The sequence below is a fragment of the Labrus bergylta genome, chromosome 8 (assembly GCF_963930695.1).
Source record: "Labrus bergylta chromosome 8, fLabBer1.1, whole genome shotgun sequence".
Classification (NCBI taxonomy): domain Eukaryota; kingdom Metazoa; phylum Chordata; class Actinopteri; order Labriformes; family Labridae; genus Labrus; species Labrus bergylta.
In genome coordinates, this window is record NC_089202.1 from 6,182,293 (window position 1) to 6,199,351 (window position 17,059).

General features: G+C 40.4%; 1 protein-coding gene across 3 annotated transcripts in view; it reads right to left on the bottom strand.

The window, feature by feature from the left end:
* triob (trio Rho guanine nucleotide exchange factor b) overlaps positions 1–17,059 on the bottom strand; it is a 103,052-nt gene that overhangs the window by 20,203 nt on the left and 65,790 nt on the right. For all 3 annotated transcript variants that reach the window (XM_065957654.1, XM_065957652.1, XM_065957653.1), the window contains exons 18-37: positions 15,696–15,815; positions 14,517–14,615; positions 14,323–14,415; positions 13,922–14,071; positions 13,655–13,769; positions 13,342–13,457; positions 11,447–11,569; positions 10,924–11,118; positions 10,380–10,495; positions 9,847–9,913; positions 9,320–9,429; positions 9,128–9,197; positions 8,704–8,793; positions 8,373–8,465; positions 8,136–8,247; positions 7,633–7,823; positions 7,098–7,199; positions 5,823–5,962; positions 5,481–5,580; positions 1,401–1,653 (exon numbers count right to left, since the gene is read on the bottom strand). In XM_065957654.1, the coding sequence (XP_065813726.1) occupies positions 1,401–1,653; positions 5,481–5,580; positions 5,823–5,962; positions 7,098–7,199; positions 7,633–7,823; positions 8,136–8,247; positions 8,373–8,465; positions 8,704–8,793; positions 9,128–9,197; positions 9,320–9,429; positions 9,847–9,913; positions 10,380–10,495; positions 10,924–11,118; positions 11,447–11,569; positions 13,342–13,457; positions 13,655–13,769; positions 13,922–14,071; positions 14,323–14,415; positions 14,517–14,615; positions 15,696–15,815 (2,455 nt within the window). The remainder of the gene's footprint in view (positions 1–1,400; positions 1,654–5,480; positions 5,581–5,822; positions 5,963–7,097; positions 7,200–7,632; positions 7,824–8,135; positions 8,248–8,372; positions 8,466–8,703; positions 8,794–9,127; positions 9,198–9,319; positions 9,430–9,846; positions 9,914–10,379; positions 10,496–10,923; positions 11,119–11,446; positions 11,570–13,341; positions 13,458–13,654; positions 13,770–13,921; positions 14,072–14,322; positions 14,416–14,516; positions 14,616–15,695; positions 15,816–17,059) is intronic.

Sequence of the window (17,059 nt, forward strand, 5' to 3'; positions counted from 1 at the left end):
CTTCCTCCTCCTTGGCAACAGCCTCTCTCTTTTTTTTTTTTTAACCGCAGCAACCCCTGCAGTGAGAGGCTCCTTTTCATCACTCCCTCTGGCCACCCAAACACACAGATACATAAAACTGAGGGCGGGTTAAGCGCAACCAAGAGACAGAGGAAAGCCAGATAAAAAAACAAGAGCCTCTGTAAGCAAACAGAATGAGAAACAGTAAAGCTGTGGTTAAATACGCAGCTGGGAAATGCTACCAGCCTTCCTGTTATGTACTGTATGTGTAAATCATTCAATTCCAAAGCTACGACTTCTTGTATGTACAGTCCATGTATCCTGTAATTTGAAATACAAATGCAGACATTTCTCATTCTGACTACAAAGAAGCTTCCCGCAAAATATGTGTATGCTATATTACCATAGAAACAAGCATTGCAGCACTCTCCCACTCTAACAGATTAAAGTGAAAGAGACACAAGCAGAAAGTTCTGTTATCATACGACGACAGCAGCTCAGAACTCAGAACAGACCAGGTGTCACATGAGGGTACGGTCTGTAGTGGTAAATATTTGAGCACTAGTTGGAACATGATATTTAAATGTTTTTAGTTACAAGAAATTATATATGATGTGTATAGCATAGGCATGTACTGGTACTAGTATACAGAGTTTATATCTTCTAGAGATTGGCACAAAAGGAGAAAATTAAACGTATCATGAGAAAGCTGCGTTCAGGGACATCAGAACATCTGGATGTTTACAGTAATTTTTGAACATTTGTGTTCAAAGTTCTTATTGGTCTGCAGAAAAACTCCCACTTTCCCAACAGTAATGGGTATGGTTGGTAATTATGGTGGATATTGTCTGGCAGGAAATAATTCAACAATATTTCTTTAACTGTAACCACTGTAACCATGGACGGTGGAAATAACCTTTGGAGGTCGATTTTTCATAATGAGACGCCTAAGGCTTGCAACAGCAAGCCCCTCTACAAAAGAGGGGCTTGCTGTTGCTTGTTTCAGTAATGTGTTGGGAATTTAAAGGTTGAAATTATTTCAAGATAATTAAAAGACAGCATCAAGTAGGTGTTCAACAGTTGCATAGCAACACCCAAAAATAAAGGTTGGTGCCTTTCAAAGCAGATGTTTGGTGAGAAAAAAGTCACTTATACAATGTCTCACTTATACAAGAAAAACATCCTGTTATCTTTCACGATCATGCCAATATGTGCATGGATGTGACGTGCAGTTATTGTGTGAGATAAGAAGGTTCTGCAGACTAGCGCGCTGTTTCCAAATATGAAATACATCGAATGAGCTTCCTGAAGTGTCCAGATGTGCCTCAATATTACAAACTAACTTCCAGGACAGTTGCTAGAGTTTGTACAAAATGCCAATAAAAAAATTCTACTCCTACCTTTGTGGTTGAAGAGCCCCTCCATCTCCATGGAGGACCTGGAGTGAGCGATACAGAGCATGGAGCAGGGCACGATGCCCTCCTGGGCCGGGGAGCGGTCCGTGGTGCGCACCAAGCACCAGTCTGGCTTGTCATGGAGTCGCTCCAGAACCTCCACAGTCTGTCCACGGCGTACCGTCAGCTCCCCACTGCTGCCACCGTTACTGGACACAAAGTCATGGATCACCACGGTCAGCTCACAGCCTCCGGACAGCTGAAATAGAGAACAGAAAAGAAGAGAAGTCTATCAAAACCTCTTGAAGCTAAACAGCAAACATATAGGGTTATTTGTTTTTATACTATCCACATGATTGCCAAAGCAATAAAGGCAGTCACAGGAAAACAAGGTGAGAATTATTATCCACTTGCAACAAGAAATAAAAAGACATCATATTAAAGTACAGTGCGTATGGTATGTGTGTAGTGATATACTGCTAGTGAACTTATTTAGGACAGGTGAAAAACATGGATTCTGACTGCATTTTGACAATCTTGGTACTGTGAGCTGAAATCACTCAAACACTCAAGTGCAAACATTTTCCACACATCATACTCTGCAAACAGCAAATGTTCTCAAGCAGCAGTGTAAAACAAAATGATGAGGCTGACTCATTCTAGCACAATGGAACAAAAAGTCACAATGACAGTCTGACTCCGATCATGCGAGTGTCTTTCAAAAAGGAGGCGATTCAGGAAGGTGGAACAAGTTGTTTTTGCTTGCTGGTTATACTCAGAAGTAATTCTGTTCAGCATATGACTGAAAATGCAGCTCTTATATTTCATCAATGCTGCACTCGCTCATAAAATAAAGCACTTTGCTCACAGGAAAAAGGTATGCCATAGTGGCACACCGGATGAGGCACAGATCGTTTTATTGTGAAAATTTGACAAAATAAAGAATTCTGTCAGGGATTGCTAATTTTTTCTTTTTTGAATGTGGCTCATGCGCATAATAAGGACTAATTTGCTGCGAGTAGCAAAATACATGATTCAATTTATTTTTCTTTTTTTTCAAAGTTGTTCATTCCTTAGTAATCATCCGGTTTATTTTTATCATGTAAAAGGAAATTAAGTTCATCGACTCCACAGCAAATTTTCAAAACAAACATTACGTGTTCATATTCAAGAACTCTGGACAATCAAACTAATTAAAAATAATTGTAATCATCTTCTGAGCTCATATCAAATATGACACATTGTATACTCAAGGTATATAGCAGTCATACATGGAATAATAGACAAAAATGCTTTAGACTAAAATCATATATTTCATGTACAATCTTTCAGATCTTTATGGCTCCTAAAGCTGGAGAAGATTTTTCTCATTTCAAGAGTTGATACAAAGTATTGTGGCATGTCTCTTGCATCCTTTACAACATCAAAGCCCCAGTATATAAATGTCACAACAGTTCCCCCTAATGTTAAAAGTGCCACCACGCGCATTGTTTTGCAACATACCCTTTGGTAGTGCGGTAAAGCCAGAGAGCTGAGGAGCTGAGAAACGGGATGTGAGCTCCTCTCCACCAGCCTCTCCATCGTTCTCCACTCCCTCATCGTGAGAGAAGTTTCAAGGTGATAGAAAAACTGCCGGAGTTCTCCAGAAATCCACTCAAATTGTCCTCAATCGTAATGAAGAAGAAGATGCTCACTAGACTAGTATGAGCTGTCTTGTAAAATGATAAAGGTAATGGAGTATTTCCTCTGGGAAAAAAACCCCCAGCCCCAGATAATTACAGTCCTGATCCCTTAGACATCCAAAGGCTAAGAGAAAAGTAACTGCCATCCACAGCACTCCTCTGTGGGTGCTCACAATTAGACTATTGACGATGAACTGGTTCCCTTCTGTGTGTCTCCTCCCTGCAGCGGAGCATTGAATCCTGCCTTGTTGTTTAACCAACTATGCTACACTTAAACACCAAAATAAAGCACCATTACATTTAAATGACATTTTTTCTAAATATTTGCCTGAATTTTTCATTCGTTAAAGCAGGTGTGAGATCAATGGCTGTGAGGACTCAAAACTGTGCTCTCCTGTCTGGCATTCAGACGAGCATCCTCTGTGAAGAGAGCGTGGGAGGCTGAAGCCGCGGACACACGAGTCAGTCACCGAAGCGGAGACACACACAGGAACCGGACGTACTCACACACACACACACACTAACACAAACACACCACTGTCGCTACCTTTTGAATGAAAGGTCTCACAGACCATCCTCACATAGAGATGGATAGAGAGAAGCATTCAAAAAATGGAGAGATGCAAATTTGAGAGCGTGTTCTGCATGTTTATGTGTTTGTCCTTAACTGAGGGAGCATGGATTAATGAATCGGTGTCTGTGATAGTGTTGACACAATTGGATAAAGATGAGGTTTTGGGTCATTTGGAACAACCACAGAGCTGATCTTTGAGCGGTCTAAAAAACAACATTGAACAAGTTAAACTAGTTATCTTATTTGAGGCCGCGTTGGGGAAAGTCCAACTCCAGTGTGAAAATGAAGACCTCACGCAAGAGTCCACAGCTACAGTGTATAATTAGTGTGACATAAAAGTAGGGAAATATTTTCATCTATGTGTGTGTCCGTGTGCATGTGTGTGCGTATGTCAGCTCTACAGTTGCTCATACTGAGCGTAGGAGGATCGGCCTTCTGTGGTGCTATTACCAGATATAACCACGTCCGACTGTCCATGTTTCGAGATAGCTCAGATTCTCTCTCTCTCTCTCTCGCGCACTCATAAACAAACACAAGCATGGTTGCACACATACAAAAACGCACACTGCTCTACATCTTTGTCAGATGGACTGATTATTTCTCATCACACAATCGAGCACTTTGACAGGAAACAACTTGAGGAAAATGAGCTGATTCCAACCAGTTTGCAGCTTCTGACGATGTGACAATGTGAAACGGCATAATGACAGAATCCGAGCATCTGAGCAGAGGGCGAGCAGGGAGCGCAAGTGTTAATGTTTTGGGTTGAGTGTACATGAGCATTGTTGGGTTTTTTTTAAACTGGAGACATGCTTTCACTTCTCCTTCAGTTATGCTCTGGAACAGTTTTGTAAATAGAAGCCTCTCTGACGTTTTCTGCAGCAGCTGCTGGTACGCTGCTAACAATCTCTCTGGTCAGGTCGTTGACCATGTGAGCACTTTTTACAGGATAAGATTATACTGAGAGGTGAATTGTATTAATGGAATGGAATTGAAAGTCTGAAGCAAAGAGAAACTGGTTGTTTTTATTGCACGAATAATATTACACATTTATTGATCAAATGAAATAATAAAATCTAAGTACCCTGAGCTCTAACAATCACATCTTTTTGAGTGCAAAATGTGTCCATCTGTTTACTCACCCTATACCTGGTACAAGTGTACAGCCTTAAGTACAGGTGTGAATGCACTCAGGATGCAATGAGATCCAATCAAATATCTGTCAATGCACTGATGGAGGTAGTGTGGAACGTCAACATTTGTCTGCCAGTGTGTGGGCACATGGTCATGCGTAACATTAAGGATCACCCACTCTCACACTATCCATGGCAACGGTGTTTTGGTGCAACAGACCTCTATCTTCTCATATTTGACTTGAAAAAAAAAGTACGTCATTCCAATATCTTAAGATGTACCGCTAGTTAATGCATCAAAGCCAGCTGTGCACAGACATTTGGTTATTCAGCAAGGAAGTCTGTATTTCATTTTTTATCATTTACTTTATTATACTTTTTTTATTTTTTTTATTTAATTTTTCAAAATAAGAGAAAAGGAGTGAGACAGCGTGTGATCCACGAGGACTTTTTTTTTGGGGGGGGCAATTGTTGCCTTAATTTGATTGGACAGTGGCTAGAGACGGAAGCTAGGGAGAGAGAGTGGGGAATGACATGCGGGAAAATTGCCACAGGTCGGACTCAAACCTGAGTCCGTACAAGGGGAGCGACCTAACCGCTAGGCCATCCGCGCCTCACCACGAGGAGCTTTGGACTGTTCACAATAACACAGCACTGTACATTTCGGGGAGAATATGTGGAGGGTGTGTGTTCCTACCTTATCGCTGTCCAGTGTGTTCTGGGATGTGCGCGAGGCGATGGAGATGGTGTCAGGTTGGCTGCTGGCGTCTCCCTGGCTGTCCAGCTCCTCTCCGTCACTGCAGTTAAACATTATATTAAATTATAATATAATAGTTATTGCATTTTTTCTAATGACTATTTACTGGAAATGTTGGTTAACAACAGTCTGGATACTGGGAGGCTTTTTAAATCTGTAGTTATTCTCCAGTATGATTGCTGAGGCTGAAATTGTTTGTACCATGTCTTCTTCTACTTGTTTGATAAAAAGTAAGAGTACAGTTTGATATTTACTTTATGTTGGTTAATATAATGAGCTCACCGTCTGCCTTTATGTTTGGTTGTTGTAGCTTTGGGGATGTGGATGGGCTCCTTCAGAGCTCCACGCAGGTGGACAGTTCGCTCCTGGATAACCTCCCGAATGTGTTTAATCCAGTCCTGCTTGTTCTCAATACTTGAAGCCTGGGACAAAACACATGTGTAGGTTAGATTTGCACGATCGTATATATGTACAGCTGGTATGTCAGCAGCATAATAAGCACATTAGTCCAACAACGAAGGATGTGACAGCAGAGAAAAATTGAAGTGGTTTGCCCTGATCACTTGACCTGACTACATGAATTGTTGGCCCATCACACGCTATCAGGTTCAATTTTGCAATTATATAGTTCTGTCTGATTTCACCTGAGTGCTTTGACCACAGCAATCATGTTCCTGACTCATATCCATATTCAGACTCAAAGTGTAATGACGACAGCAGAGTCTCCCAAACGACAAACACCACATATAATGTATTGTCAGACTGGGGTTTGTATTTTGTGTATGATTGCTCTTGTCTGTCTCTCATCCTCCTTCTTCACTTAGCAACCAGCAGCACATTGTTACATAAGACACATATTAAGATGGCCATCAGAGGTTATGTAATAAGACAGTTAGCTGTACAAAAACATTCACACATCATAACACAGACACAGGGATTGGCAACTTCTGTCTTTCCCTTGGTAGATCCCTAAACCAATCTCATTCCTTCACACAAACACACACGGTGCATAAATCATCTCTTCTGACTCACTGTGTGAGAGCTACCAAGTTGCTTGTGAGTGTGGATTCTGACCTATCGACGGCTATGCTAATGTTTCTGTGTGATGAGTGAATAAGTAGCAGAAAGTAACACTCCAACCCCCGACAGGGAGTGAACTTTCTTGGCTGAACAGAAGGAGCTATGGAGGATTTAGAGGGGGTGGACTACAGAGATATAGAGTGACTCTTTACGTGTGAGCGAGTTGACGAAATCATACAGGGATCTATTTTACACTTTGAACAGAGGAACTGAAGCTCTGTAGGAAACAAAAAAAAAAAAGGTGGTTCCTGTTTTTAACTTGATTGTTTACTTTCAAAAATTCAGAAGAGGAAAAATAGCTATTTTTTTATATGTAGATGAAAGAGCTTGGTACCACTTTACCCATATAGCCACAGCTTTGTTTCCTAGATGAAAGGATTATGGTGCCTAATATAACTAAAAACACACTCAGTAAATTCAAAGTTGGACTTAACACAGCTGTAAGACGATAACTGCTGCATTGCAACATCTTGATACCTTGAGGACGATCTTGTTGTCTGAGGTCGGGGTCCTGCCCACCCACAAGGCAAATTTACAAGGATCTCCCTCCACATGTTCGGTCACTCCGAGCTCAGATGTCTAAGAAGGGAAATTAAGATGTCAAGAAATTGACTCACATGAGCTAACAATAAGCAACACAAATTAAAAAAAAAAAAAAAAAAACATCACATTTTTGATTGAGGAGGGATCTGTTATGAAGGAAGAGGCTGGAGCACGAGCAGCATGAACTTAAGCATCTTGTGTTATTAATCAGTTCACATAAACTAAACTCATTGTGTCTATAATAAGATTCAAGATTCAGTTCATTGTCACTTCCATAATACACTCTCAAGCATACATCTGAGTGACATGCCGTTCTCCTCAGATCTATAATTACTGGTTTCATAATGTAATTGTTGGTGATTTAAACATTAAGGGATAAATCAGAGCTTCCTTGACGAGCGCACTAAATAGATTAAAATAAACACTGTACAATAAATAATATCGTATGATTAAACTGTTCATTACTTACAAAGAGCTTGCTCTTGTACAGGTACTTGCTACGTCCGTTGGAGTCTTTGACTTCTTTGCTGAGGACCAGCGACATCTCAAAAAGAAAGAGATGTCGGTCACGACCCTTTCGGATCAGTGTCTTTGGATCCCAGACCTGGAAGGACTCCTGGAGGATCAACTCTCCCTGGGAGTCAATGTTTCCGTCAAACCCTGAGGTCATGCAGGGAGAAGAGGAAAGAGTCATTTAGGAGGAGTTGTACTGTACACACAGTTATTTTGGAGCGTGTGTACAAACATGTTAGTGGGTGGCATTTGGAAGGAGGTTGAATGAAGTTTCTGCTGAGTCACAGCTGAGTAATTTGTGCAGACATAAATGAAAGAGAGTGGTGTGATAACATTTACAACAGCAAAGTGAAAGTCCTGTTTGAAACATTAAACCCACATAGTTTTACAGGTGACTATCAGTGATAAATGCGAGGTACCATGAAGCAAAGTGAGAGAGTGTGTGTTTTGTATACCCACCATCCAGCATAGAGAGGTGCATGGCATCATTGGCTCTCTTGGGTACACTGAGCATCACTTCAAGACCGTCCTTGATCTCACCTTTACCCTCCTCACAGCATGTCAACAACTCCTACAAATACAAACACGCACATATTCACATAAAATACGGACACGGTGAACATAACATTTTGCACTGAAGGAATGAAGCCGTAATAGATTTCCTTGTTCTTAAATGATTCTAATGGCATGAGGTACCTTAAGCAGGAGCTGGTATTTAGTGATTCTCTGGACCGGTTTGATCAGATAAGAAGAGATAGAGTTGGCAAGGCGGTGCCTTTGTTGGATTTCCTGTGGGTCAAAAAGGGAAAAAGACACCGTTGATGTTTTGTACAGAAAAACAATGTCAATCCAAATATTTCAAAGGTCAAATATATAATAAATTACATAAAAAATGATCAATATCTACTCCCTGAGAATGTATTTATGGCATAGTATTATTATATATTATTATATAGTATAGTATAAGAAGGAGTGTATGGCTTATGAACAAGTGATTAGACATCAAGCATTGCTGGTGTTGACTTACATCAAAGTAGGGTCCAGCATGTTCCAGGATGAGCTGAGTGGAGTCGGGTTTGTTCTTACAGTAGTTCACATACATCTGGAACTTATCAGCCTGGGGAAGGAGATGCAACATCGCTGCTTTACTCACAAAGTGGCAAGGTACTTGGCAACATATCTACAGGATATGTGTAAGACTAAACAAGCAAAGTGTAGTGTGTTTATTTTAATATTTAAACTTCAAATGGCCGGATCATACACTGTAGAAAAGGAGGGTAGGACAAAATGTTTGCAATGTGTTATTGTTGAGAGGTAAGAGCGTTAAGTTCATGAGCATGTACTGTATATGCGTATATGTTTATACTTATTTCAAATTGTAGTACTTGCTTTAAATGTAAAGTGCCTTATAAATAAAATGTATTATTAATATTATTATTACAACTTCTTACCCAGGTCACAAAGCAATGGCCAACATCCTCTGGCAGCTGCTCATACTTCTCCAACTCCTTCAGGAAGATGCTGCACGGACACAGGAAGATTTAAAGGAAGAACCATCAGACGCTGGAGATCTCTTCTTACAGTGCAGAACTTTACACATTTAAACTTTGAATATGTTGACGTTGATAACTCGTGTAACTGACTTGTGATGAAACTCGTAAAGGTCCTGCATGTTCCCAAAGATGATGTGTTCCTTGTTGACAATACCAGGAGGAATCTCCTCCACGCCGCTGGTCATCTCCCACAGGTACGTCTGAACAAACACGCACACAACAGAATATAACCAATGAAGTAACCCCTAAGACGGTCTTTATGTTCAGAATATCTGCTCCTTATCTGGTTGTATTTCTCTCTTTATATTGTTTTGGCTTTTCAGCTGTGACAGCACTTTGATCAACTCAGGTTGTTAGATAAATACATTTTGATTTGAATTGATTAAGTACGGTAAATCATTGACTTAATTATTGAGAATCAGGGGAAAAAAATCTAAACAAGAAGAAAGAAGAAAATGTTGAACTGAACCATGAAGGAGTTTGAACTGAAAATCTACCAGTACAGTAAACATGGAACATCAGAAACAAAGATAAGGACATCTGTGTGAGCAGTGGTGATGATCTACTGTGTAAATATACTCAAGGATATAATGAGCGGGGGTTGTTATAATACTTACATCCATACACTCCCGTAGGTCTCTGACGTAGGTTTTCTCTGTTTGAATCAGCTCAGCCATTATAAATCTAAAATGACACACACACACACACACACACATGAAAGATGATTGTGATGAACAGTAGAAAGCCAGTTTGTATTTGGAAGCATTAAAAGCCTGTTCATGGCCTCCCCTCTGTATGAATTTCTTCATAAACTAATTAGAACAAATTACCACAGATTTTCTTCACAGCATCAGGAACACCTGAAACATTTTGTGATAAGGCTCGTCCCTGCGTTCTCTCTCACCCACCATACACTTCATCTCCATTTGTTTACACACTTGATTGGATTTAAAGATTTCAGTGTTCCCTGTTTTGTCTCAATGTTCTCTGGGTAATTTAACATTAATCTCCACATTGACACTAATCCAAACATTTTGAAATGAAAGCCTCTCTGCAGTTATACATTTTTTATGAGTCATAAAAACGTGTTGACATTTTTTTCCCAGTACTTTTTTCAGGCCTGTGTCAGAAAAAAACGTGTGACACCTACTCTTTCCTTCGCGCTGACTTCCTCTTCTCCTCGTTGAGTTCATGAGCAGCATCCCTCAGCTTGACCTCTGACCCTGGAGCGCTGGCCGGGATGATGTCCAGTTGCAGCTCTTTACTCTGAAAAGGACACAGGGGGGCTTTTATGTTGCCTGTAACATGCGTTGTGTTCATTCACTACTCAACACTCAATATGTCATGATCTTGTTTGCTGTTAGCACCCGTTTATTAAAACACACTGTGGGGAGACGGAGCTCCAATACAAACATACAGTTATGCAACATCTGTCTACATGCGACGACCGCCTGGTGAAAGCACGTATACTTAATATTAGGATCAAATTAAAGCAGTTGCTATGGTTCTATTTATAACCTTCAACATGATTTTGCTAAATTCTTAAACAAAAAGGTATATCCTTATAAGTATAGAACATTCCTTATGTATTTCTTTTGTTTGTTATTGAAGAGCATAAATAAAAGAGCAGATAAATAAAGTCTGCAAAAACACAAAAGGAGAAACACAGTTTTTGATCAGTGGTTAGCACTCACAGCTTTGTTGGAGTCGGAAGAAATGCCAAGAGCCGTTTCCAGGCAGGTACGATATTTGTCCATGCGGAGAGAGAAGTCCCTGTAGCGCTTGTCCACCGAGGATACCCATTTCTTTATCTCCAGGGCATGGGCGTGTCCCTTGTCACAAAACCCATCGGCCAGCTGGATCAACAGCTTCACCCGCTCTTTAGTTTGCTGTCAATAGAGACACATTTAGGGAGGGGATGGAGAGAGAAAAAAAGAGTAGTGGAGGAAAGGTAGATAGAGAGACACAAAGGTGGAGAGAGAGAGAGAGAGAGTTACAAATCAGTGTGTTGCTTGATGGACACAATAGCTTTTCTTTTACACAATAACAGTGACACAGCATCGAGGACAATACAGCGCCCTGGGAGTGGGCCTCATGGCGGAGCAGAGCACTGTGCAAACACAAACACAACTAAACACAGCAACATGAGTGTAGTGACGGACAAACACATACTTCATACCCTTTTTTGAAACAGACAAATAAACACAACACACGTACCTTTGCTGTGATCTGGAAGTCTTCATGCTCTTTTAGCAGCTCCTGTGTGTGATGAATGCTGGAGCCGGTGGATGTGTGTGTGGACAGGTAAAACTCCCCAGTGTCATGGATCCACTCCAGGGCCTGAGGACACGACCAATCACAAGTGAGTATGTTCACACTGCAGGGATTTTAGTGACACAATTACACATAGCCTCATATTTCTTTATCAGCCATCTAAATCAGAAGACTTCAAACTCTTAAAACTGCAATACAAGTAAAGCAGAATGGAGGTTTGTAATATTAAACCTATTTATCATTTCCTCCAATATCCAGAGGGACTCCATTTTTTTTATTAATAATGGTTCAAGTTCTAATATGCACAATTCGTTCCACTGTTCATTTTACCTTTAACCCTCACTATTAAGTTTTAAACACTTAAGGCCTTGGACTGGGGTTCCTGATGAACAGCTGTGAGAAAAACTGTCCTCAAAAGAATCTGGAAAAATATGTTTTTGAAAGGATACTGTTAATTTGTAATTATGTGTATATGCATCAAAATGTCAAATAAAATTATGACAACTGACAGAGTGCCCCTTCCCCTCTGTCCCATTGCAAACTTCAACGAAATAAGTAGTTCAATCGATAAAAAAAATCTAAAGAAATTTCTTGTGTTTGACCGAATAACATTTAAAAACCACCAATTAAAATCAAAACAGAAATAAGCACACATTGAATCGACAAAGTCATGAAGATTAAAGAAAAATGATGTAAAGCGACTGTGAGATAAGACACAAAAAGTCAACCTGTCATTTCTGTAAGTACCTCAGAAACATTTGGTTAAGTATCCCTTCACGAGTAAAGTCATGGAAGTTGATGTCCTTATAATTTACAAACACTTATAGGATAATTATTAAGAAATATATGTCAGATATCATCTGTATAACGTGCAGACACAATCTGTTATACATGTGAACTATTCCATTTCCAAATGTCCTACTGGCTGTGTTCTTAAACCAGCAGTAGCAGGCAGGGCGGGTCCAGTCAAACTGTGACACCAGGAAGTGTTTTGGCCCTGGGGATAAAACCTGGATTGCCCTAGAATAGCCTTGTCCTAGAAACAGCCATGATGTCATCTACTGTATGATTTTTATTAGCGAAGTGCTTTGCTGCGTGCCTGTGCTGTACCATCCACTCACCACAAGAGGGAGCATGGTACTTGTGTTTACACAGCCTCTGATCTAATACACAGTCAGAGCTTAGAGGCTGCACGTTCTTGCTTGCTTCAAAATAAAGAGTTCCCAGCAGTCCAAGTTATATTTAAATAAACTAGTTTAGATTTCTGCTCAGTCGGTGATATGCAAGCTCTGTGTAAGTCTTTTCTTCATTAAAAGTCTGTGTTCTATTGATACATTTGGAGTATTCTTGTGACTTGACCTATCATAGAGGCTCTCGTACCATTCCAACCCAAAAAAAACAAACAAACATATTTTAAATGTTGAGTACTGCAATGAGTGCAAGAAATGAGAGGTCGGAGACTTCTGTTTGGCACTGCTGTGTAATAAACACAGAGTTACATTTCTACTGGGCCACATAATGATAGCTGTCTTCAAGACTGCCGTTGTGAATGCCTGCCAGCTTACATCATTTCCAGTACATTTGAAATGTATCATTACAAAGAAAAACACAGACTGCTCGAAAAAGAGCGACAAATTCAGATTGAAGTAGCAGCTGTTTGCTAACCGACACAAGACCAACTTGCTTATTTATATCCAGATCAATCAGGAGCAATGTATCTCATAGGAAAGGGGCTCCTTTTCTACTCCTTTTGTATGAAGTGTATTGAATGACACATCCATGTCAGTCTGCTCAGTCATATCTCACAGTATACAGTCTACACAATAATATGCACACACCTGCTTTGCGCTGCGTTCAAACACAACATACTGCTGGCACTGGTCCAGCCTCCGTTTCCTCATCGTCCAGAAGTGGAGCACTCGATTCTCTCTCTGCAGCAACTCATTCAAAATATCTGACGAGACAGCAGAGCAAAGATATTTTGAGACTTTTATTGTTGTATGTCTGCTTTAAACAGTGACATGATAACCACCTGAAGTTATTGTTTCGACAACAAAAATAAGAAACAGTGAAATGATTTACAGTCTCAGAATCAGCTTCAGAATGATGAGATGCAGAAAATATAAAGGCGACAACGAGTCATGTACTTACTCTTAACCTGAGTCTCTGGAGCTTTGACATGGGACAACATGCCGGGCATGTTCACACTGTTCCTGTGCAGATACTTCAAGAAGACGTCAGCGTTACGCCTGGCTAACGTACATGCCTGTTAAAGGGAACAATGAGAACAGATGTTACATACTAATCCAATAATACAAACTTTCTCACTTATATTGAAAATCACCTTCAAAAGCACACACATAACAAGTGTGTTGACATGTTCTTTATGGTAAATATAAACTGAAAATATGTTCTTACTTTGAGGAAAGCTTCCTTCTGCTCCAGATGTTTGCTGATCATGGGAGTGACGTGATCTGACTCACAGTTCGGGCCCAGTTTATCAGCACCGCCACACCAGTCTTCTTCTCTCTTGTACTCCTGCTCCAGGCTCTCTAACACACTGCACACCTGAGACATAGATTAAACGATATTAGAAACCACTGTTTAAGGCATTAGTGGCCTTCTCTTACTCCAGGCTTTCTCTTGATCTCATACTGCATGCACTAGCTTTCCAGCTCTGATTTTCACAGGGGGTGAAAGTAATTCACATAATCCCTTTTTTAAATCATTTTATCTCACTCCTGTTTTAAGATAATCTATTGCACTTAAAAACCTGTGTAAGTCAGTCGGCTTGTCCTCTCAAATATGCTGAAACGTACCTGTTCAGAGGTCTTGTAGAAGGCCACAGAAGCATTCACCAGCTTGAGTCGGTCCTCCATCTTCAGCATCAGCTGCTGCCAGTGGTCAGCCACCTTCAGGCAACAATAAGAAACAAATCAGTTTCTGGCAAAAGAAAACCACACCAACAATATTGCTATTCATATATTTGCATACAATCTTAAAAGATGGGTACCTTTTCCGCACAGTCCCTGATCATATCCATGTCATAGTGGTTCGCCTGGAGTAAGGCCTCAGCCTTCTGCTGTACCTGCAGAGCACTCTGATGGGTTTTCTGCACAGGGGATGAGGGGGAGATAAAAAAAAAAAAAAAACAGACAAAGAAATTCATGAGTTATATGATTCTCTATATATCACAATGATTGCTTTGAAAACAGGGGCCCAGGCTGCCTGTTGTCCCTGCAGGGCAGTTTGGTGGAGGGTGAAGGAAAGGCTAAATAAATAAAAGTAGCGTCTGATTATAGCTGTATCATAAAGATTGTCCTGGAGTGAGAATTCTGGAGTAGAAATTAGATTAAAAAAAAGAACAGTGTCTGGTGAGTTCTGTGTCAAAGTGGTTAGCCTACAGGACAACTTGTACTCCCTGCTGGACTATAGGGAGGGGGAAGAGAAGGAGAGAAATAAAAATGAAGCATTTTCTGCAACCAATGGAGATGTCTGCAGCACCTGCAGTGTACGGCAACCTTTCCATATCCCTCACCACGCAGGGAATACAGTTATGGCATGAGTATTAAAATTTGAGTCTCATGTTGGTAATAATCATAAACACAGCTTTCTTCTGAGTGTGCCTCTTGTGTGTGTGTGTGTGTGTGTGTGTGTGTGTGTGTGTGTGTGTGTGTGTGTGTGTGAATGTGAGCTCTGTAGAAGTAGGTCAGGTACAGGCCTGCATTAAAATGAGACAGGCGAGATAGAGTTCAAAGAAAATTCACCCTGCATAATCAGTACTAAAGAGATAAAGGAAATAAAGAAGAGAGGTGAGCAGAGAGAGAGAAGAAAGAGAGAGGAGGAGATATCAGTTATTCATAATTCCAATTCATGTGCGACTTGTGAGGAAAAAGGGGAGGCGGAGGAGACGCGTACGATGATCCTGAGAAGAGTTTCAGAAGGCAAAAGGTTGAGCGGGGCAGAGTGGTAGAGTAGGAAATGAAGCATGAAAAGGGGAATCGACACAAACATGATGAAAGGAAAGAAGAGGAAAAATAGAAGTCAAGCATGTATGAAAAAAAAAAGATGCCTGCGACTGAAAGTGTAGCTCACATGGACTTCATAATGTTTGTTATAAAATGTTCATGAACAAAGTGGCTGAATGGCAGAATGGAAGAAAAAGAAAATGTACATATTTTTACATGTTTACCTCAATCGCATGTTGGAATTGTTCATGCTCCTTCTGCAGCTGCTCAGCCTCTTGTAACGAACTAGCTGTGATCAGACCGGCGTTCAGCATCGACTCGCCGTTACGGATCCAACCCAGAACCTAAAACAAACACAAAGCAAACATTCAGACACACAGAATTATATTATTTTTATTGTTTTTTTTTTTTTAAATTGAATATATTCCTTGTTTTTATTTTCTCTGTCAACTCTTCTAATTCTCCTCTCTGTCGTATGCATCACCTTTTCTCTATTGGTGGTCTCATCTCGTAAGTTGTTTTTCATTGCTTCTCCAACATGACCTTGTATCCTCTCTCTGTTCCTCTTTCAGTCCCTTGAATCTCAAATTTAACCTTAAACAGGCAGATTTCCCACCATACCTATCTATTCCACCACAGACTAAACTACCACACACACACACACACACACACACACACACACACACACACACACACACACACACAAACACACGCACACATGCACAAACACACACACACACACACCTAGACTTGCAATAAATCCCATTTGCTCATATTTTGGTTGGCCTACTTCTCGCCAAAGGCTATGTTAAACACAGTCTGTCACAAATACACCGCCCTCTCTCTCTCTCTCTCGCTCTGTGTCTCTCTCTGACTCAGCATGCACACCTGCTGTGTGGGTGATGGGCTGAACTACAACTAAAGCCTGGCTGTAAAAGTGATGATGCAACATAAGTCTGACTCTTCCTTTACAGGCCCATGTTTCCATTGCACTTGCATTGTCCTGAGGCAGGACAAGTATGAATATCAGAGGAGCTTTATGTGCAGATGACGAAAACTCTAAGGCGTGGAAAACTAGAAGCGAGAAGAGTGATAAAGACTCCATATTTGATTCAATAGTCTGGTATGGTATACAATTGCCAAAGACTTAAACAGATATATAATGGTGCCTTTAAAAGAGACATAAATGTATTGTACTTACACTGCTTAATCTTTGTTATAATCCTTTTTTTTGGCTATAATCCCTTGTATGAAATTATGCCATTTTTGAATTACACACAGAACTCATATCTAATGAGTGCCCACCTCCCAGTTTGGAACCTTTGATGCCGTCCCAAAAGGCCCAAAAAAAGAAAAAACACAAGAGAAGCAGTAGGGACAATGAATCAATCACGAGCTGAATTAAACAGAAGATTGTGTCCAACTTCTGTCTAAAAATAAAAATATTTCTGCATAGAAAACACTGCCTCTCATTGGGTAGATAACACCAGCTTCTTGCTGGCGTCACACTATTGTCATACTGTCTGCAATTTCAAATTCCATGCCATTTTTGCTCAATGTTTAATTTATTTTAGAGCAACTTGAACCA